We start from the raw sequence: 23,180 nt of genomic DNA, 5'->3' as shown, positions 1-23,180 counted from the left end.
CGGTTTATGTTGTATCTGTAAAGGTGAATGGCCAAAGATAGATTTTCTTTCACCAGGAAAGAAATTTGCATGGCTTACACTTCAGGAATAAAGAAGGGAAAGATATTACCAAGACATTAAAGACAAGGAATTTTCTTCCATTTAGCTCCTCATTGTTGAGACGCTGAGAATAACGATATGCAGGGTAGACTATTTCTTGTGCGGTACGGGGGCTTCCTGCTTCCCCGGGTAGGGATTACTGGGAAGACAGCTTGGGAAAAGGTATTCGGATCAACCCAAATCGTCACGTGTCCAGTGTCTACGAGGTGCACAAACACCACATCGTGAAAAACACTCCTTCAAGAACAAAAAACTGAAATCAAGACACACATTTTTATTCACTCCCTAAAGCACTTTCTTCACTCTGCTTTTGGATATCTAATTCCCTCATCTCACCCTTTCTCATTATCTGCTTCTTCATGAGAACAGGCTTATTAAAGTATCAATTCCACAGGTTGATTCTGGGAGACAAGATTTACTAATGAGAAAGTGCAGAAGCGTGTTCATGACAATTTAACTTTATCAAAATAGTATAAAAGTATGGGGCTTAGACAAGTTCAACAAAATGTTAGATGAAAATATTTTATTGAATGAATACAAGGCGCAGAGAGAAACTTAGAATCCCTGGCTACAATTTCAAAATTGTAATCGTGAATTTGGCACAAGAGGGTTTTCTAAAAAGATTAATGCAGAAAGACTTTTTTTGGTTCTACTTCCTGTGATTACATTCCTAAGAGAAACTGCTAGAACATTTGCCAGTGACTTGGACCTGGGTTTCATAACCTGGCAGAATGCCCCTTAAGGGGCCCTAAGCAATGCTGTCAGGACTGAGCTGAGTAAGCCCCTGGGGTTAGGGATGCTGAGGACCCCCAGGGGTGCCCCGGCTTGGCTGGCACAGGAAGGCAGGAGAGGCGGTGGGCTTCAGGAAGGACGGGCTCCTGGCCTGTGCATCTTTGCAGGGATAGGATTTGCTAATCTTACATCACAAATGCCTCTCCATGTGTGAGTCTACGTTAGCTGTACTCTTAAGCAATGAGATAAACTGCCCCTCCCTGGAGGCCCGGTGACTGTCAGCATCTCTCTGTGGCCACTTTGTGCACATTTGACACACGAGCTGACACACTACATGACACACCAGGCACTAGTGTGTCAGCTCATCTGGCACTGAAGTCACCGTCCTTTCCTCACTACCACCGCACTAGACTTTGGTATTGCCAGCCAGTCAGTCAGCAAATATTGACAGAGCTTCCTGTGTGGGTAACAGCTAGAGAGAGACACAAATCAGCTGAAAGATCAGATGAGGGTAGGAAAGAAGGAACAGGGAGGGGTGAGAAGAGACAAAAACACTCAGGACCCCTCAAAGAGGCGGGGTCTATAAGATATTTAGAAGGGAGGACAGAGCTGGAGAAGTCTCTGCCCTCCACCCCTCAGGAATCTAAGCAGGTGTGAAAGAAGAAAGCAAAGGTGGTAAAAGAACAATTGTGAGGCAGCTCAGGAGGCCAAGCAGGACAGCACAGTCTCCGTGCAGAGAGCGGCACGCCACCATTATTTAGTTTGCAGATGGACCACCCAGAAAATCTGTGAGCAATTAGAAGTGAGAAAAACAGATGGGAGGGGGTTACTGAGGAGGATGAGCTGCGGAGTCCCCAGACTATGTTCTGGCTAGGAATTCCAGGGTAAAGTAAGATGCTGGGATAGAAGAAAAGGAAATGGTGCAACCAAGTGGGAGCATGCAGACCCACCCATGCACGTGCACACACGCACACACTCACACACCATCACATGAACTACAAAGTGACATTTACAAGGAACCAGAAAATAAGACCTTTAAATGTAGAAGGTAGGAAGCCACATTTAAACTCTTATTTTCTGATATCCATTTGAACGTTTAAAAGTGAATTTTGAACAGGATCAGTGAATTGTAAAAATAACATTCGTTTGATCAACAACAAGCAAAAATGGGCTCACACACTCTTTCAAGGCTGACAGCTCACAGCTCCCATCAATACAATTCAAGGCTGACAGCTCGTGACTCTCCTGCCAAAGTGAAGACGAGCCCTGACCTTTTACGCACCCGACATGGGTCAGGCAATATGCTGCGTTGTACGTGTTTCACAAACCCTAACCCCCCAAAGAAAATATTAGCCTTCTATGACAGATGAAGAGACAATCTCAACGTATGAAATATCCTACACAAGGCCTCACCGGTAGGTTGCAAAGCCAGAATTCAAATGCAGGTTCCGTATCTCTGCACAATGCACGTGGCCCTCCAAACTGGGTGGTTGGTCCCTGCACACAGTGTTGGACCTGAGCCTTGGCATGTGCCACTCCCTCTGTCCAAATCAGATTCTCGGCAGTTCCGTCCATTCAAGACCCTTCCAACCTCAAAGGCCTGTTGTTCGTCCATCTCCAACATGAAGCCTTTCTCGATGGCTCAAGCCAGATGACCCCTCCTCACATCAGAACAAACACGCTCAAGCACATCTCACACCACATTGTACGTAATGTTTTCCTGTAAAATGTTTGAAAGGAGTTTGAGAATTTTGCTCTGAAATTCTCATTTTATTTAGAAATGACTTACGCCCCCTCAGCAATCATTGTGTATACTTGAGATATAAGAGAGCCTGTAAGTTGTTTCGAAGTATAATAAACTTACTGCGCTTACTAAACTTAACGGTTAAGAGGGATATGCATTTTACAGGGTTTTAAATATTTATTAATTTCATTATGCAGAAACGAAATTAATTTCCTGCTCCCTAATTTTTGGAGCCTATCAATATATATATTTTTCAAGTCTCAAAGAGCATGGTAGGTCCCTGAAACTCGAACAGGTTCTGAGCCCTACGCCTCGGCTGTCTGACGGATAGAACAGCCCTGAACAAGCCTCAACCACGCATAGTGGTTACATGTACATCTGCGGTAAAATCAGCCCCCATCCCTATGTATTCACAAACTTAAGCTTATGGAAGACAGTGCTTTTCGTCCTGTTGACCGATGTCAACAAGACTGATGTCTCTGACTCCTGAATATGTGAAAAAGACAGTGACAGAAAGAAATGTGAGCGCACTTCAGACTGTGGACGGAGCATGAGCAAAGGCTTGTGAAGTCAGGTTCACACAGGGTATTGTTCTGAACTTGTCTGCCAGGAATTCTGAACTTCATTCTATAGAAAATGGAGAGCCCACAGAGATTTAGGACCAGAAGTGGACTAGCATAGCTGCTATAAAATGAATGCTGGATAAACTGACTAAAAAATAACTCATAAATAAATACAAAACCACAACTTCAACTCTATGCCATCATCCCTTTCCTAAAATCTGTTCGAAGCTGTATTTTGAAAGCCTCTCAAAATGTTTGCGTTCTCTTTCTTTAACCAAAAAAATTGCTTTGTCTTCATTGCTCTAAAAGATGGTGCAAATAAACACAATATAAAGCAAAACACAAAGTGAGGATCTCTGTAAGTATTTGATTTCTTGATGTTTGTTTCATTAACAGTTAGTTACTGGTTTCCTTCTAAGCATTTATAGGAGAGTTGTACTCAGAATGTTATAGATATTCCATGTCCTTAATAGAACATGGCTTTCAAGTACCCTGCAAATTGTTCTTACGCCCAGAGAAATTTCCCTTGATGGTACGTAGATTTTAACAGAGTGCACTCTAACGACATTTTAACATCTTGTGATGAAACAAACACTATGCTCAGGCCCAGCTGTTCCTTGTGGGGAAGGGCAGGCTCGTGTTCAGGAGGAATTAGGCGAGCAAGCAGCAGTGTCAGTTCCAGGAGTTCACACGATTCCTTTCACCCCCAGCAGAAAACGTTAACACTAAAAACCACTCCCCCATGTAGATCTGCTGAAGTGGAATGTGACGAGGTTTACATGAATAACAATGTGCATTATTTCACACGCAAACCTTCACCGTAGATACTCATGCTTGGGTGCGATACTTGGGTTTGAAATCCAAAGGCCTGGCTTAAACTCCTCGGTGGTAATACTGCTAACCCCGGACTCTTCCACCTTGAGATAATCTGCCACGACGTCGACTTTCTGCACATGGGTTGTTTAGTTCACCTCTAACCCCAGTAAAACCCCCAGTCTTACCTGGAGACTTCCAGAGATTTAGGTTTCATGTGGTCACTGAGAGAGTGTGATTTAAATCTGAGAATAACCAAAATTCTTAAACCTGAGCATACTGTGCTCCCATCGAAAACCAAGATGAGAAAAAGAAATACAGGAAGGAAGAAGGGAAAAGGGCCGGGAGAACATGCGTTCTGTGCGGACAGGGACGGAGTTCCCCCACCTTTTTCCATTGCTATCCCGCAGCACCGCTTTTCCCAGGACTCGAGACTTGGTTTCCAGCTCCTGCACCTCCTCCAGCAATGTCTTTTTGCAGGTGTGCTTGGCTCTGTATTATGAGGAAACAAAAAGAACATGGCATAGAGACTCGACACAGCTGGGAAAGACAGGCCGTTCCCCTCTCAGGCCACAGCCAAATGCCCTTTGGTGGAGGCGGAGGCTCGGGAAGTGGCGGAGCATTCACAGTCTCCATGCATGGCCCGGGTTCCATCTCCACAGCCTGGAGGCATCCTGAGTGCCGCAGACCAGACCTGGATCGTGCACATCAAGAGTCACCCCCACCCCGCAAAGAACTGGAAGTCTGCCGAGGAGCCCAGTCGCTCAAAGACTGGGTGGGGTTCACGAAGACCCTGGGTCTGCCTCTAAAGCATTTCTTGGCAGGAACTGAAAACTCAGAAGACACTTTAAACCCTCACCTCAGTGAACAGGCACTGGCTGCCTGGTCCAAGGACCCCAACTACAGTCAGAGATCCCAGGGGTTGGCGAGTTTCCTCCCTCCCTCTTTAGTGTGAAAAGAGCCACTGCCACGGCAGCCACGGGGCCTAGGATGCTAGAGTGCATAGTCTGGGTGCAAACCAACGGCTTGAAATGTGGAGTCAACACAAATCCCGAGTACAGGTTTCCCATCTTCCTTTGGCTACAACTCACCACTGCAGTCCACACACGCAGGCCTCAATGGCATTAATACAACGTATGAAATAACCCGCGGCCTGGACAGCCCACTCTTCTTGAATGGTAGGAAGAGTTCCCTCTACTCTTTTACTGATGAAACTAAGATGAATACCTCACAATAACTGGCTGATCTCAGAATCTTCATGAAATGGAAACTAAACAAAGCTAAAATTGAGCTACTAGTTGGAAACAATCTAGCTGCTAGTTGGAAACAGTCGAGGTGAAAAGACATTTAACAAGATACAGGTTATATAAGAGGGAAAAACCGTAAAGGGAAAAGACTCATAAATTAGTAACACACCAGATTGAAAAGCTTTGCATCAGCTTAATTTCAATATAAATACATGTGAGGACCCTGCTGGGTACTAGGACCCAAAGACAGAATGTAACAAAAACTGAGCAGCTTTGCCCAGAAATGAAAACAGTGTCGTGGGAACATTCCGAAGACGTGGGCTCTTCCTGCAGAATCCTGTGCCACCTCACCCACCCTCCACCTTCGAGGAAAGAAAGCCTGTTAAGATAATGTGAGCCATCTCCCGACACTCCGAGTTAATCTATAATGGTGTATTAGCACTGAGACACTGTCTATGCCCCTGACAGCCTTTCCCCCAAAGTAAACAAGGGAAAGGCACACAGGCTTTAACACAGAATGCCTTAATTCCATCAAACAGTGTCCTGAGACTCAGGATTGATAAAACACTGCAGTTCAAAGCAGAGCTTGTGGAATTTTAATTTAAACAATCAATGAGCGAATATCTAACAGTTTCCTGGAAAGGAGAGTCAAAAACAATGTTAAAATGTACCCTGTTCATTATTGTGTAATATGTGGGGCCCCGAAAGTGGTCTTTTATCTCCCGGGCTTCTGGGGTTAGACTGACAACAAGGCCACCAAGTGCCTGCCCCACCTGCTCTGAGCCACAGGCTTGCATGGGTCCTAGAACAGCCTGGTTACTATGAGCAGCATTGCTGGTTCCTCGAGGATCCCTCTCTCCACCATCATCCTCCCTCTCCCCTTTCCCCTGCACAGGGGCAGAACAGACCCCATTATCATTTCCCGGGCTGGGAAGAAATGGGGTTCCTACGTGGGAGGCTGGAATAGGAAGGTTGGGCATTGGGAACCTACAGCCTAGGTCAGAATCCAACCCACTGTGGAAGCTGCCGGTTTTCACTCAATCACAGCACGGCCTTAGAGGGCAATGGTCTGAGCATCTCAGTGCTCCCAGGCATTGTGTGTGCTCTCAGGGGAGAAACTGCGCCCATATTCAAGAGTTACTCAGCAATTTGATACTATTTCCACTAGGCTAGCCCCTGTGAGCTAGCCTGGGACCTTTGTCGCTATTGGAAAATACTAAATTGCAATGCTGGGGATGATGCAACTTCTCTTTCTGTGTGTATTTAATAGCACCTGCGTAAAGGGATGCTGGCAATTTAAAACCCTGTTCTCAAGCACCTTTATCTAATAATGCCTGAATTAGAAAAACTGATTCTAAAATCTCCCATCTAAAGGCTCCGTGTGAGTGGTCTAAAATTAATATTTATAGGTTATAAAGTCAGTTGTTAAGCATTAGCCACTGGCATATCACTTAGGTCTCACCAGGAGCTGGGGTTTGGCGTGTTCTGAGCAGCAGCTGTGACAGAGTAAGCCCTTTATCTGTAAATGGCTTATTGCCTAGTGGCCCAGGGCTTGCTTCATCTAACCCCACATGGAGAGGCTGGATGAGCACAGAAGAGACAGAGTTGGGGTGCTGGCTACTGACTCGTGAATGAGAGAGTTGTCTGTGAGTCTTCAGATATACCTAAGGGTGTCTCCAGGTTCTCAGAGACTTTTAAAAGAAATAGATTGTTTTAGGATCTTTTTTTTTTAGGATCTTTTTTTTTTTTTTCTGAAACTCTTTCCCTGGACTCTTCTTTTGTATGATCACGAGGTCAGGAGATCGAGACCATCCTGGCTAACACGGTGAAACCCCGTCTCTACTAAAAAATACAAAAAACTAGCTGGGCGAGGTGGCGGGCGCCTGTAGTCCCAGCTACACGGGAGGCTGAGGCAGGAGAATGGCATAAACCTGGGAAGTGGAGCTTGCAGTGAGCTGAGACCCGGCCACTGCACTCCAGCCCTGGCGACAGAGCAAGACTCTGTCTCAAAAAAATAAATAAATAAATAAAATAAAAAATAAAAAATACAAAAAACTAGCCAGGCGAGGTGGCGGCGCCTGTAGTCCCAGCTACTCAGGAGGCTGAGGCAGGAGAATGGCATAAACCTGGGAAGTGGAGCTTGCAGTGAGCTGAGATCCGGCCACTGCACTCCAGTGCGGGCGACAGAGTGGGACTCCGTCTCAAAAAAAAAAAAAGAAAAAAAAGAATAGCAAGTCAAAAGGAAACGTTTAATTCTAAATGTGGATGGAAGCGTAAATATAACGTGCTGCAAAAGAAATTAGTTAAGTCAGAAAGTTAAAAGAAATCAAGGCCCATTTGTATATAGAAATTGCTCATTACCCCTTATTTCCATTTAACTGCCTATCTGGGATTATAATAAGGAAATGAAGTCATTCTGGAATTGGGGACTATATTGCTGATGTACGGTAAAATACAGGAGATACAGCTAGATAAAAGGAAATGGGTTCCTCTGTGTTCAGTGGCCTTGAGCTTGTATTATTTTTATAAAGCAAGACTAACAAATTTCACCCAGATGACAGTGGGTACATGGCAGCTTACCTCAGCATGCTGTCATCAGTAAACATTTTGGATGAATATAAGTGAAGGGATATTAAAATAGTTCTGGGCAATTTAAACTTCATGCTTCTAATAAAAATACTCATTAGCCAGGTATCACATATAATCAATCAATTATTTTAATAAAAGGTAGGTTAGTTTTGTCCCATATGAAAATTTTGGTTAGCAGGATAATAGTGTAGGCATTTTATGGCGTGCCAAATCTGACTTAAGATAGTCTAATAACGGATCTTCATCCAGAAAGTCGACAGACTTAATGGAAAAAGTGATTGAATTACCTCATTCTGGTTCTCTTTTCTTACTCTTAACAGCCCAGGTCCTGAAATGGAAGCGAGAAACTGGGCAAAGAAATGGGGAAAATGTAGAAAGATGGAGCAACTCACTTTCTTCAGTGCTCACAGAAATATACTTGAAAAGGCAGGCCTGCGTTGGGCTGGAATTTAAAAGCCTTTTTTTTTCCTTCGAGACGGAGTCTTGCTTTGTCGCCCAGGCTGGAGTGCAGTGGCGAGATCTCGGCTCACTGCAAGCTGCGCCTCCCGGATTCACGCCATTCTCCTGCCGCAGCCTCCCGAGTAGCTGGGACTACAGGCGCCCGCCACCATGCCCAGCTAATTTTTGTATTTTTGTAGAGACAGGGTTTCACCATGTTGGCCGGGCTGGTCTTGAACTCCTGACCCCAGGTGATCTGCCCACCTCAGCCTCCCAAAGTGCCGGGATAACAAGTGTGAGTCACTGCGCCCGGCCTAAAAGTCCTTTCAAAAGAGAGTGATAACCACCAAAGTTCAGAACAAAACAAAACATCCTGAAGATGGGCCCAAGGCAAGATGAGAGGCCTGCAGCACCCCTGTGGAAGCTCTCCCAGCATCACCACGTACTGCCATCACAGCTGCCCCTGTGCCCACTCACGAAGGCACACCCCTTCCGGAAACCCCAAGGCGCATTACAGGTATCGTGCCTTGGTAGATACCTGACAACTCAAACCTGATGATGGGTGGTTGGGGACAAGCAGGATTAATATTTTTGTTCAGTGCATAGTAAGAAGCAGCCAACAGCATTTTCTAAAGTTGCAATTCAGAAAGAGAAATCTCCACGAAGCACTGTAGCCTTCTCAGAGGTAAGTGATTCACAATAGGCCTTCTCTTTTTGCGAGAGGCCTCCGAATTTACTTGCCTCAAAAACAAGTATTTCGGGTTTGGAGAATAATACGAGACATAATATGGGCCTCACAATCAGAGGGAAAATGTGCCAATAAACTGAAAAATGTCCTGTTTTTGAGGAGAGGGGTGAGGGTAGTTTCGATATTAAATAGATGTTACAAATTGAGCATCTATGTGCTTTGGGCAAATATTCCAGCTGGCAGCCAATATACGCTATTTTCCCTGCTCCCCTAAATAAAACAAGACACAAATCCATTTTAGAAAGCACTTCTGGAATTCAGCAGGGACCTTTCCGGCTCAGCCCAGAGCTGAGATGCTGTTGGCTCCCAGGAAAAACTGAGTTCTGGGCCCACGGTCCCAGGTGCTGGGTGGCCGAGTGCTCCTGCTGCAGAGGGATGGCCCTCAGCCTCCCCTGCTTGCCCCTCCAGCACCTTCACTGCAGAGCCCGGGTTTATTCTCTGACCCAGTTGGCAAGCTCCTTGGAAACGAAGTGACTTTTACTCTTTCCATATGGTGAAGCTGGGAGTAGTGTCATTTGATTTATCCTTGTTAAAATGTAAATGGTGCTAATTTTATAGTGCCAGGGGAAACCAAAATCAAGTCCTGTTTGAGGGAACAGATAATTTGCTTTGTGGTGACAGGGAATGATTACTCAGAACGCACTGGAAAAGAACCAGAAAACGGACAAAGAGGCACAGACACTTTGTCATGTATAAACGTTCTCTTTCAGATGGAAGAAAGAGACTATTGCTAAGGTCTTCGGCAAATATACAGTCTCAATAGAATTTTTTAATAACACTAATTTGAGATAGCTGAATTAAAATAAACTAATTTATAATCATGTCACTAGTTTTCAATCACTGTAAACAGAAAAGGCCAGCTGATGTGGCCAAGACTATTCTCCATTTATCTAGAACTGATTTATCTCTGCAAAACAAAGATTTCGAACAAATTCAGCAAGGGAATAGACTGTGCCACAATTGGGACTATTGGTTGGAAGAGCAAAATAACAGAACTAATATTTTCTTTCTTTTCTTTTCTTTTTTTTTTTTTTTCGAGACAGAGTTTTGCTCTGTTGCCAGGCTGGGGTGCAGTGGCATGATCTCAGCTCACTGCAAACTCCTCCTCCCCGGTTCAAGTGATTCTCCTGCCTCACGCTCCCGAGTAACTGGGACTACCAGCGCGTACCACCACGCCCAGCTAATTTTTGTATTTTTAGTAGAGACGGGGTTTCTCCATGTTGGCCAGGATGGTCTTGACCGCTTGACCCTGTGATCCACCCGTCTCGGTCTCCCAAAGCATTGGGATTACAGGTGTGAGCCACTGCGCCCGGCCAGAACTAATATTTTCTTATGGTACATCTATTAGATTAAGAAAATACTATTTTCTGGCAGTAGTCTTTTCATTTCTGAGGATTCTGATTCTGCTATTTGCAGAACATGGTTTTACCAAATAAAATGGAAGTAATGGTAAATCAAAGGATTTAAGAAATGAGAATTGTTTAATTTTTCTAACAGTTAAAAAACTTAGTGAACAGGAAAAAAAAAAAAAAAAAAAAGAAAATCCATGTTATAACATTCTTTCCCCCTCTATCTAGATCTGCATGAGGTATCATCGGTTGTCAAGATAATGCCAAAAGGAAGACTTTTTCAAAAGCCATCCTTAACTGTCAGGCAAGAAAAATTCTCATTGAGTGTGGGAGGAACGGAGGGCTCAGAATGAAATCTGATGTCTGTTCCTGGAAGGCGTGGACTGAAGTCTCACTTCTCTATCTCAGAGCCCCCAAATAATTGTGTTTTGCCCAAAGTAAAGCCGAGCTCGGAGTCTCAGTTTGCAGAGAAGTTGGCACCCATTTGTAGGAGAAATTGGGTCAAACCAAAACAAAACTCAGTCCCATTTCATCTGGAGCAGCCCCTCCTTTTGCTCACGGATGAAATTAAAATTGACATGATCCTGGAACTTAGTGGCTTCTTCTACAATGTAAGAAGGTATCTTGAAAATGACATATTTTAAAACATAAAAGCAAAATTGAACATGAACGATTTCCTATGTAACCTACATGATAGTGCCATCTTTGTGACCGGTTTCCTCATAGACCTGTGAACTCACTCTGGAAGAGTTTTATTGAAAGCATTCCTACTCCGAATTGTTTGGAAAAATGAAGAATACTTCATTCTTGTAATTTTAAACGACTTACCTATACATAGCTTCCCTCTAAGCGTGGGAAGTGATGCCAGGCCATGTTTAGCACTGAGTTTATGATACGAAGAGAGATGAGTTTTGCGTCATACTTTCTCAATTGGATGGAATGGGTGTGTACTTAGAAACTCTGCCTTACAAGCAACTTCCCTATTGATCTTCACAGTTTCTCCCAGGGCTCCTTTGTGTCTGTACTTTTTTCTTTTCTTTCTGTTTCTTTTTATTTAGAGGCAGGGTCTTGCTTTGTGGCCCAGGCTGGAGTATAGTGGCACGACCATAGCTCACTGCAGCCTCAAACACCTGGGCTCGAGTGATCTTCCCACCTTGGCCTCCTGAGCAGCTGAGACTAGAGCTATGCGCCGCCCTGCCCCGCTGATTTTCCTATTGCTATGGTTGTCTCTATTTTCATATCAAGACGAAGCACACGTTAAACGAAAAAACCTTTTTTTCATTTCTGGCAGGTGGCAGGAGACCCCTTTCTCCCGAATTCCTGTCATTCTCACACCCTGTAGCAGGGCTCATGGGAAAGACAATTCTAGGGACAGAAAAGCCAGACGTGGGGTCCCCGCTTCACTTTTACACTTACGCTCTCCACGCCACATCTTCAATCAAACAGGCAGTAGGAACCAGAAATAATCCCAACCAGAAGTGTGCGGAGCTCAGGACCATAGTTGCCTGCAAGAAACAGAAGTGACACCTGCTTGAATACGCTCTCTTTCCAAAACAGCGCAACATAATTTAATCAAGGAAAATATTTCACAATACAAAAACAACAGATGGTATTAAACGCAATGAGAGGTAACCCGTGCACTGGCAGGACCATTAAGGGGACGGAAGGCGCTTGCTCCTCTCTGCAGCCCTTTCTCCTCTCACTTTCCTTCTTCTAGTTTCACGTGTGTCCTTGTCTCTCTTTTATAAAGTGCTTCAAGCCCCTTCCGATCAGGATGCTGTCCTAAATCCTTCCTAAAGAGAGCTGTTGCAGCCACCAACACTGCTCCACTGAGGAGTGAACGGTGCCTCACTAGGCTCCTCCATTCACTCATCATCAGCTCCTTGTCTCTCAGTTTCTGTTCATTCACGGAGCCAGGACCTGTGTCCTTGGTACAAGGCATGATGGTTCTCCCCACCCAGGAAAGGAAGATGAATAAGTTATAGTCCTTGCCTTCAGGGGATTAAATACCCTCTGGTGCAATCTACATTACACAGTGGAATATGGCACCTATCACGAAAATATCCGATGGGGCTTCTGGGAAGACTTCTTAAAGATGACAGAGTATGAGATGTGCCTGGAAACATGAACAGGATTTCAGTAGCCAGAGATGGGTAGATGGACAGAGATTCCAAGTGGAAGGATGAAGGACAGGGGAGAGCGGTAAGGAGTGCAGCTTTCAAGACTTCCTTGTTCCTGGCACGCTGGTCAGGGATAGTCTGGGAGTGAACAGGTAGAGAGGGTTTTGGGGATCAGAGCTGCCGGGCCAAGTTAGATGTTAGGTGAGTTGAAAAGAGGACTTAGGGCAAAAGCAGAGGGAGGGAGGAGTTTACTCTGAACAGAGATGGGGGCCTGAGTAGGGCGGATGCCTTCAATTTTGTTTTTTTGTTTTTTGTTTTTTTTTGAGACGGAATCTTGCTGTCTCCCAGGCTGGAGTGCAGTGCTGCAATCTTGGCTCACTGCAAGCTCTGCCCCCTGGGTTCACGCCATTCTCCCGCCTCAGCCTCTTGAGTAGCTGGGAATACAGGCGCCCGCCACCACACCCGGCTAATTTTTTGTATTTTTAGTAGAGACGGGTTTTCACCGTGTTAGCCAGCATGGTCTCCATCTCCTGACCTCGTGATCCGCCCGCCTCGGCCTCCCAAAGTGCTGGGATTCCAGGCGTGAGCCCCCACGCCCGGCCCAATTTTGGTTTTGAATGAGCAAAAGCCTGGAGCCTGCAGCTGGCTAGGAATTGGGAGGCTGGCCTACAAGGTGGGCCACCTGAGAAAGGGACTCAGGTTAGTGTGACAAACCCTTCGTGTTCACCGGATTTCTTTTCTGGAGGCCTCAACCATTTGGTCCTACTGGAATAGACGTTTCGCTAGAGCTCACTGCAAAGGAGAGTGAGACTTAGAGAGGGAGGGAGAGCAGAGGGCCCGAGACACAATTAACCGCCTCTGGTACCCTCCACAGGGACTGGAAGGGTCTAAGAATCCCGGAGGCCTGGATTTATAGCTCCCTTTATGCACTACAATGAGGGCAGGATTCACCCGACTCAAGCCTGGCACCCAAGAGTCTACCCACTCTTCGGTTTCCATCCTCTGCTCCAGCTGGATGGCCACACGCACTGCAGCTCTACTGCTCTTTCTTCCCTGCAGGGCTTCCCTGCCCAGCGTCTATACTCACAGCATCCCCATCTTACCCTGATCCCGAGCACCCAGCTTCCCCATCTGGCCAAGGCCATGCCTAACCCCAGCCCTCCTGCCTCTGGGCCCCTTCACATAGGCCTGTTGGTGGTGGTTGGCATTTTATGACAATTAAACAAAAAAGCAGTGAGGTTTACAGGAAAAGAGTCGAAATCCAACCCTGGAATGGGAGGACTTGCTTTCCTTTTCAGACAACCAAGAGTACCAGCTTCTGACAGAAAAGTTTAAAACCTTAAAAATGTGTGAGTACATTTTGCCCCATCAATTACATCTCTCAGAATTCATCCTAGGTCTTCATCCTAAGGAAGGAAGGAAACATGCAAAGAAGCAAGTACAATGATATTCACAAGAGTGCCATTCTATCAAAGAAACCAGAAGTAGATGTCCCAGGAGAAGATTAAATGTACCGTGGCACTTACATACAACGGATTTCCATGCAAGCAATTAAAGTAATGTAGAATTATATTTGTTGACAGAGATGTAGCCTACTGCCACTAAGAAACATGGGTTCTATGATAACATCTCATAGAGGACCTATCATGGTGGTTGTGGGAAAGAAAGCACCACTGGCCCAAGCTTCAAAATTAAACTTGAGGTATCACCCCTAGAGGAGGTATGCCCACACGTACACATCTTTATTACATCTTTATTACACATTTGTCAGTACGTATCAATAGATACCATTATTTCTGTAGTCCTGTTTTGGTATTTCCTGACCTTTACAAAAACACTCCAGGATTTCAAAAACAGTGGGGTGTCCCAGGCCCCGATGGACTTGAGAGTGCCTCCTTCAAGTGTGGGCGTGCATACGTGCTCAGGAACAATGCATGGAACGGTACACGGAAACGAGGATCTGGGCGGCACAACTGGTGATTTGTATTGTCATATCTCTTTGTGTATCTCCATTTCCTGTTTCTTCTACAGAAAACATGTATGTTGGCAAAACTCAACTTTCTCGAAAGGGATTGGATCAGCCTGCTCCTTCCAGCTCCTGTTGTCCTGCCTCCAGGGGAAACAGGGTCTCCAGAGGGGACCTTGGGTTCTGCTCATGCTACAGATGCCCGAGGTGGTGCTTGGCCCCTGGAAGATGGACTCGTTCAAGCTGTACTTGTGCAGATACATGCAGGATCATTTACTATGTGTATTTATTTAAGAAAACAGTGATTTTACAATAATGTATCATTTAAAATAGATTATAACTCAAATGTACCCTGTAAATATGTAAAATATTATGTATCCATAAGAAATAGATTATGAAACTCAGAACTTCAGTTGCTGAGGGAAAAAAGGAAAAGGAACTTTGAACTCTCTTGTTGAAAATATGAAGTCCGTCCCAAACTAATAAAGGTTACATGGAGACTTGAAAGTATTGTTCTATTGCTGGTCTTCAAAACTGGGAGCTGTGACTGTGACACATATAACTAATTTTAAAGGTGTGTCTCAGAAAGTTTCCTACCATCCTAATTTTCACAGATGGACTGAGACCCAGAGTCCTGAAATCCTTCTAAGGTGATCTACTGACTACTTAGGTGCCATATGCCTAGGAACTCACTGCAGTAAATTACAGGAAAGTGAGGCTCAGGTGGGTAGAATTATTGCTACATTAGGACACAAGCTGGTGAGAGCCAGACACAAGCTGGTGAGAGCCAGACACAGGATTGGAGGCTTGTCTGATTGTAAAGCCAATGAGCTGTGCAGCACTGCCTAGGGTGAGACGAGGAGTATTAACAAGGGACACGCATGCACCTGTGGATCAGGAGTCGTGCATTAGCTTCAGCCATGCCACTCATCATGTGCACCCCAGTGCCCCAGGACCAGCTGTCCACCAATGTGGTGACAAACTAGAGAAGGTTTTTATTTTTATTATACTTTAAGTTCTGGGATACATGTGCAGAACACGTGCAGGTTTGTTACATAGGTATACACGTGCCATGGTGGTTTGCTGCACCCAACAACCTGTCACCTACATTAGGTATTTCTCCTAATGCTAGTCCTCCCCTAGCCCCCCACCCTCCAACAGGCCCTGGTGTGTGATGTTCACCTCCCTGTGTCCATGTGTTCTCATTGTTCAACTCTCACTTATGAGTGAGAACGTGCGGTGTTTGGTTTTCTGTTCCTGTGTTAGTTTGCTAACTAACCATCATTCCTGAGAATGACAGTTTCTAGCTTCATCCACATCCCTGCAAAGGACATGAAGTCATCCTTTTTTATGGCTGCATAGTATTTCATGGTTTATAAGTGCCACATTTTCTTTGTCCAGTCTATTCACCGATGGGCATTTGGGTTGGTTCCAAGTCTTTGCTATTGTGAATAGTGCTGCAATGAACATACATGTACATGTGTCTTTATAGCAGAATGATTTATAATCCTTTGGGTACACACCCAGGAATGCGATTGCTGGGTCATATGGTATTTCTGGTTCGAGATCCTTGAGGAATTTTCACACTGTCTTCCACAATGGCTGAACTCATTTACACTCCCACCAACAGTGTAAAAGCATTTCTATTTCTCCACATCCTCTCCAGCATCTTTTGTTTCCTGACTTTTTAATAATCGTGATTCTAACTGGTGCCAAATGGTATCTCATTGTGGTTTTGACTTGCATTTCTCTAATGACCAGTGATGACAAGCTTTTTTTTCATACGGTTGTTGGCTGCATAGATGTCTTCTTTTGAGAAGTGTTTGTTCATATCCTTCAGCCACTTTTTGATGGGGTTGTTTTTTTTCTTGTAAATTTAAGTTCCTTGTAGATACTGGATATTAGTCCTTTGTCAGATGGACAGATTGCAAAAATTTTCTCCCATTCTGTAGGTTGCCTATTCACTCTGATGATAGTTTCTTTTGCTGATGCTCTTTAGTTTAATTAGATCCATTTGCCAATTTTGGCTTTTGTTGCCATTGCTTTTGGTGTTTTAGTCATAAAGTCTTTACCCATGTCTATGTCTTGAATGGCATTGCCTAGGTTTTCTTCTAGGATTTTTATGGTTTTAGGTCTTATGTTTAAGTCTTTAATCCACCTTAAGTTAATTTTTTTGTATAAGGTATGGGGAAGGGGTCCAGTTTCAGTTTTCTGCATATGGCTAGCCAGTTTTCCCAACACCATTTATTAAATAGGGATTCCTTTCCACATTGCTTGCTTTTGTCAGGTTTGTCAAAGATCAGATGGTTGTAGATGTGTGGCATTATTCCTGAGGCCTCTGTTCTGTTCCGTTGGTCTATACATCTGTTTTGGTACCAGTACCATGCTGTTATGGTTACTGTAGCCTTGTAGTATAGTTTTAATTCAGGTAGTGTAATGCCTCCAGCTTTGTTCTTTTTGCTTAGGATTGTCTTGGCTATGTGGGCTCTTTTTTGATTCCATATGAAATTTAAAGCAGTTTTTTCTAATTCTGTGAAGAAATTCAATGGTAGCTTGATGGGGATAGCATTTAATCTATAAATTACTTTGGGCAGTATGGCCATTTTCACGATATTGATTCTTCCTATCCATGACCATGGAGTGTTTTTCCATTTGTTTGTGTCCTCTCTTTTTTCCTTGAGTAGTGGTTTGTAGTTCTCCTTGAAGAGATCCTTCACATCCCTTGTAAGTTGTATTCCTAGGTATTTTATTCTCTTTGTAGCAGTTGTGAATGGGAGTTCACTCATGATTTGTCTGTCTGTCTGTTATTGGTGTATAAGAATGCTTGTGATTTTTGCACATTGATTTTGTATCCTGAGACTTTGCTGAAGTTGCTTATCAGCTTAAGGAGATTTTGGGCTGAGATGATGGGGTTTTCTAAATATGCAATCATGTCATGTGCAGAGACGACTTGACTTCTTCTCTTCCTATTTGAATACTCTTTATTTCTTTCTCTTGCCTGATTGCCTTGGCCAGAACTTCCAATACTATGTTGAATAGGAGACAGGGCATCCTTGTCTTGTGATGGTTTTCAAAGGGATTGCTTCCAACTTTTGCCCATTCAGTATGATATTGGCTGTGGGTTTGTCATAAATAGCTCTTATTGAGATACGTTCCATCAGTACCTAGTTTACTGAGAGTTTTTAGTATGAGGGGGTGTTGAATTTTATTGAAGGCCTTTTCTGCATCTACTGAGGTAATCATGTGGTTTTTGTCATTGGTTCTGTTTATGTGATGGATTAAGCTTATTGATTTGTGTGTGTTGAACCAGCCTTGCATCTAGGGATGAAGCTGACTTGATGGTGATGGATAAGCTTTTTGATGTGCTGCTGCATTCAGTTTGCCAGTATTTTATTGAGGATTTTCGCACTGATGTTCACCAGGGATATTGGCCTGAAATTTTTTGTTTTGTTGTGTCTCTGCCAGGTTTTGGTATCAGGATGATGCTGGCCTCATAAAATGATTTAGGGAGGAGTCCCTCTTTTTCTATTGTTTGTAATAATTTCAGAAGGAATGGTACCAGCTCCTCTTTGTCCCTCTGGTAGAATTTGACTGTGAATCCATCTGGTCCTGGGCTTTTTTTGGGTGGTAGGCTATTAACTACCGCCTCGATTTCAGAACTTGTTATTGGTCTATTCAGGGATTCGACTTCTTCCTGGTTTAGTCTTGAGAGGGTGTATGTGTCCAGGAATTTATCCATTTACTGTAGATTTTCTAGTTTATTTGCATAGAGGTGTTTACGGTATTCTCTGATGGTAGTTTGTATTTCTGTGGGATCAGTGGTGACATCCCCTAGATCATTTTTTATTGTGTCTATTTGATTCTTCTCTCTTTTCTTCTTTAACAGTCTGGCTAGCAGTCTATCTATTTTGTTAATCTTTTCAAAAAACCAGCTCCTGGATTAATTGATTTTTTGGAAGGGTTTTTCATGTCTCTATTTCCTTTAGTTTTGCTCTGATCTTAGTTATTTCTTGTCTTCTCCTAGTGTTTGAATTCGTTTGCTTTTTCTTCTCTAGATCTTTTAATTGTGATGTTTGGGTGTCGATTTTGGATTTTTCCTGCTTTATGTTTTTCTCCAAACTGGTTATTCTAGTTAGCAATTTCTCTAACCTTTTTTCAAGGTTCTTAACTTCCTTGCACTGGGTTAGAACATGCTCCTTTAGCTCGGAAGAGTTTGTTATTACCCACCTTCTGAAACATACTTCTGTCAATATGTCAAACTCATTCTCTATCCAAATGTGTTCCCTTGCTGGTGAGGAGTTGTGATCCTTTGGAGGAGAAGAGGCATTCTGGTTTTTGGAATTTTCAGTCTTTTTGTGCTGGTTTTCCCTTATCTTTGTGGATTTATCTACCTTTGGTCTTTGATGTTGGTGACCTTCAGATGGGGTTTTTGAGTGGACATCTGTTTTGTTGATGTTGATGAAATTCCTTTCTGTTTGTTAGTTTTCCTTCTAATAGTCAGGTCCCTCTGCTGCAGGTCTGCTGGAGTTTGCTGGAGGTGTTTTCCTGGGTATCAACAGCAGAGGCTGCAGAACAGCAAAAATTGTTGCCTGCTCCTTCCTCTGGAAGCTTCATACCAGAAGGATACCCACCAGATGCCAGTGAGAGCTCTCTTGTATGAGGTGTCTGTTGACCCCTGTTGAGAGGTGGTGTCTCCCAGTCAGGAGGCATAGTGGTCAGGAATCCACCTGAGGAGGCAGGTCCACTGGTCTGTTCAGAGCCGGCACGCAGGGATGTTTAAGTCTGCTGAAGCTGTGCTCACAGCTGCCCCTTCCCCCAGGTGCTCTGTCCCAGGGAGATGGAAGTTTTATCTATAAGCCCCTGACTGGGGCTGCTGCCTTTCTTTCAGAGATGCCTGTACAGAGAGGAGGAATCTAGAGAGGCAGTCTGGCTACAGAGGCTTTGCCGAGCTGTGGTGGGCTCCACCCAGTTCAAACTTCTGGCTGGCTTTGTTTACACTGTGAGGGGAAAACTGCCTACACAAGCCTTAGTAATGGCGGACGCCCTTCCCCCAACCAAGCTTGAGTGTCCCAGGTCAACTTCAGACTGCAGTTCCGGCAGGGAGAATTTCAAGCCAGTGGATCTCAGCTTGCTGGGCTCTGTGGGGGTGGGATCTGCTGAGCTAGACCACTTAGTTCTCTGGCTTCAGCCCCCTTTCCAGGGAAGTGAATGGTTCTGTCTGACTGGCATTCCAGGTGCCACTGGGGTATGAACAAAAACTCCTGCAGCTAGCTCAGTACAAAATGACCACAGATTTGTGCTTGAAACCCAGGGCCCTGGTGACATAGGCACCTGAGGAAATCTCCTGGTCTGTGGGTTGCAAAGGCCATAGGAAAAGCGTAGTATCTGGGTCGGAATGCACTGTTCCTTACAGCACGGTCCCTCACAGCCTCCCTTGGCTAGGGCAGGGAGTTCCTCGATCCCTTGTACTTCCCAGGTGAGGCAATGCCCCACCCTGCTTCTGCTCGTCCTCTGTGGGCTGCACCCACCATCTAACCAGTCCCAGTGGGATGAACCAGGTACCTCAGTTGGAAATGCAGAAACCACCCACCACCTGTGTGAGCTCCCTGGGAGCTACAGACCGGAGCTGTTCCTATTTGACTGTCTTGCCTATTTCCTTTTTTTATTTTTAAAGGCAGGAGTAACCAGAGCGACATAAGGTCAATTTGTGTTCCCCAGTGTGGCGTGGATTTGAAGAGATATAATAAAGGTGGAGCGGCAACAGCTCACCTGTGAGGAGAAGGAAGCTCAAACTTCTTCGTGCATCACTCTGTACCAGGACTTCCCATAAAACATCTTATTTAATCCCCCGTCCCCATTTTAAAGAAGAAAATTTAAGTCTGCACCTTCCCCACAGCACCTGAAGGCAGAGAGTTGAGTCCTCAAGATGCTGGTCGGTCCCTGCATGCTGTTCCCTCCCTAAGAGGAGGACAAGCTGCACTCTCTGCACCTGCACCTCTCTGGACAAACAGAGCTTGTATCTGCACAACACTCACGGCAGAAGCTTCACTTCCATTTCACACCAGAAACACCGGCGCCAACTTCAAATTGTAAGTAAAAGAAAATGAGAAGCACTTGTAAAGTTACGAGACAAAAATAAACACAGGAGGGAACAATTTTTCCAATCCATCCCCACTCAGCATCAACAACACAACAACGAAGGAAAGCAAAACCTATCAGGACAATCGGATTTGGAAGAATCCTTGCCGTTGCCATTGCCACCTTCTCTTCCCAGCCCTCCTTGCCCCTCGGTGCTGCCTCCTAAAATTTTGTTCCATTCAAATGTCAAGGGAGCCTCTCTGTATTGTTTTTGAGGTTTGGCTTTCTGAAAACCTTGGTTTTCACGAGTGTGCACGTCAAAAGTTAAATCTCCTTTTCTTGTGACTGTGAGCCTTTTTAGGAAGGGTGGCAATGTACATTCCAAACCTATTGGCTCAGGGTGGCTGTGCAGCGCTGACACAATGAAGAGCTGTGCACCCTCTAAGGGCCTGGCTGAGATGCAGGTGTGCTGAGCTCACCCATCACCTGCCGGGAAGGCAAACATCAGTGCAGGATGAATGAAATTGGCCCTAACTCTGCAAAGCAACAGAAAAGAAAATTGGCTAGGTGTGGTGGCTCACGCATGTAATTCCAACACTTTGGGACACTGAGGTGAAGGACGGATCGAGGTCAGGAGTTTGAGATCAGCCAGGACAACATCATGAGACCCTGTTTCTACAAAAAATAAAAATAGCTGGGTGTGGTAGTGTGCTTGTTGTCCCAGAAATTTGGGAGGCTAAGGTGGGGGGATCGCTTGGGCTCAGGAGTTCAAGGCTGAAGTGAGCTATGATTGTGCCGCTGCACTCCAGCTTAGGTGACAGAGTGAGACAATATCTGGGAGAAAAAAAACAGAAGAAAAAGAAAATACCATGACCACATAAAGTGCTTAGTGAGCCCACACTAATTTGCCACAGGAGGGAGGAAGCAAATTCCAGGCTGAAATCTAGTTCCTCATTTCCCAAAATCATTCATGCCCACTCTCTCCCTGTACGAAATGCCTAGAGCTTGGTGTCAATTTTAAGCTTAATTTTACAGCAAACAGGGAAGGTATCTCAGTTCAATATATTGGGACATCCTCTGAAGATGATTCTACTAGCACTCACTTCAGAAGCCCTGTGTGAATGCAAAGGAATTCTTAGATAAACAATGAAGTGATCCCACAGCACCTGCATCCCTACTATAACTTAAAAACCACCCACACACCCAATCCTGATGTTTAAACAACAAGCCACTGGTATGTCTAGGACACCTGCACAAAGGAGATGTAAACCCACAGCTTCTGGCATGAAAATCTGCCAACTTAGCATCCCTGTCACCTACAACTGATGGCGGGAGAGATTGAGCAACCATCTAAAAATATCATTCCTACAAACTTAGTGTCATTAGGAACAAAAATAACGAACACACTTACTTTGTTTATCAGTGTTTTTTGTCACCAAGGCACAAGGGAATTTTATCAATGAACCTTGCTATTCCGAAACCACAAAAGTTAGTGGTGGTTCATTAACATAACATGGCAAGGGGTTCTCAAAAACACCCCCAGTATGCTCTTACCAAGCATATTCACCCCCCAGGAGGACGAGGCAAGGCTTTCTGGGGGTTATAATTTAAATATGCTAAAATGCACAGATCTTCAGCTATTAACACAACTGTCTACACCTGTCTAACTACCACCCAAAACAAAATAGAGAACATTCCCATTATCCCAGAAAGTCCTCCTGTGCCCTTTTCAGTCAATCTCCACCCTCAATAGGCAGTTCCTGCCCTGCCGCTGTCACTATAGCTAAGTTTTGCCTGTTCTCAAACTTCATATGAATGAAATGACAGAGTACAGTTCTGTTGAATCTGGCATCTTTCACTCAACATGATGTCTCTGAGACAGATCCGTGCTGTTGCATGTATCTGTAATTCATTCTTTTTAGTTTTGGAATCGTAGTCCATTGCACGAATAGATCACAATTTGTTTATCCAGTCTCTTGTTGATGGACATTTGGGTTATTTCCTATAATTAAGAATAAGGCTGCTATTTACAAGTTTCCACAAGTCTTTTTGTGTGTGTGGACATATGTTTCCAATTCTTTTGGGTCAACATCTGGGAGTCAGCTTGCTCTGTCATATGGGAAGAGTGTGATTAGCTTTATCAGACACAGCCAAAGAGTTCTCCAAAATGGCTGTCTGAACAAAGCAAGTGCACGTGCATTCCGGTTGCTCCACATCCTCAGCAGCACTTGCTATGGTGTCTGTTTCCACTCCAGTGGCTCATGGGGAAAAGGGAGTGTGCATGAGGTGGGACGACTCTGGCAAACCTTCCCACCACCCTGTGAGCTATTCAGGACCGAAGCAACTGCTCTCCACTGACTCGCAGGACGGCCCAAGGTTACAAGCTCCAGAGAGGACACTGGTCTGGAGGCGGCGAGTTACCTCCACTGATTATTCACAGTCAGGTACAGATCTAACTTCCCCTTCTTCTTTTTCCCCACTTCTCGCTACTGCCCTTGCCCTTGACTAGTTAAACAAAATTAAAATAAATAAATAAATAAAGCTCCAGAAAGGAAACCCTGAAGAAAACAAGAACTCTAGACTCCTCCTCCATTCAGGATGTACGGAATTGGGTGTGTTTGGTTTTTCATGGTGGTAACATTTAAACACTTGTTCATTGTTAAATAAACAGGCAGGCAGTGAGGAGAAGACATT

The 23,180-nt window shown here is 44.5% G+C and overlaps 1 protein-coding gene across 3 annotated transcripts in view; it reads right to left on the bottom strand.

Moving 5' to 3' along the window:
• The window catches only part of ATP8A2 (ATPase phospholipid transporting 8A2), a 636,199-nt gene that overhangs the window by 52,082 nt on the left and 560,937 nt on the right, over nt 1-23,180 (bottom strand). For all 3 annotated transcript variants that reach the window (XM_008021766.3, XM_037986897.2, XM_037986898.2), the window contains 2 exons: nt 11,739-11,827; nt 4,339-4,443 (listed from right to left, as the gene is read on the bottom strand). In XM_008021766.3, coding sequence (XP_008019957.3) covers nt 4,339-4,443; nt 11,739-11,827 — 194 coding nt within the window. The remainder of the gene's footprint in view (nt 1-4,338; nt 4,444-11,738; nt 11,828-23,180) is intronic.

Source organism: Chlorocebus sabaeus, chromosome 3 (genome assembly GCF_047675955.1).
Source record: "Chlorocebus sabaeus isolate Y175 chromosome 3, mChlSab1.0.hap1, whole genome shotgun sequence".
In the NCBI taxonomy this organism is placed as follows: Eukaryota; Metazoa; Chordata; class Mammalia; order Primates; family Cercopithecidae; genus Chlorocebus; species Chlorocebus sabaeus.
The sequence above is the reverse complement of the archived record's forward strand: the minus strand, read 5'-3'. Positions and strand labels throughout refer to the sequence as shown.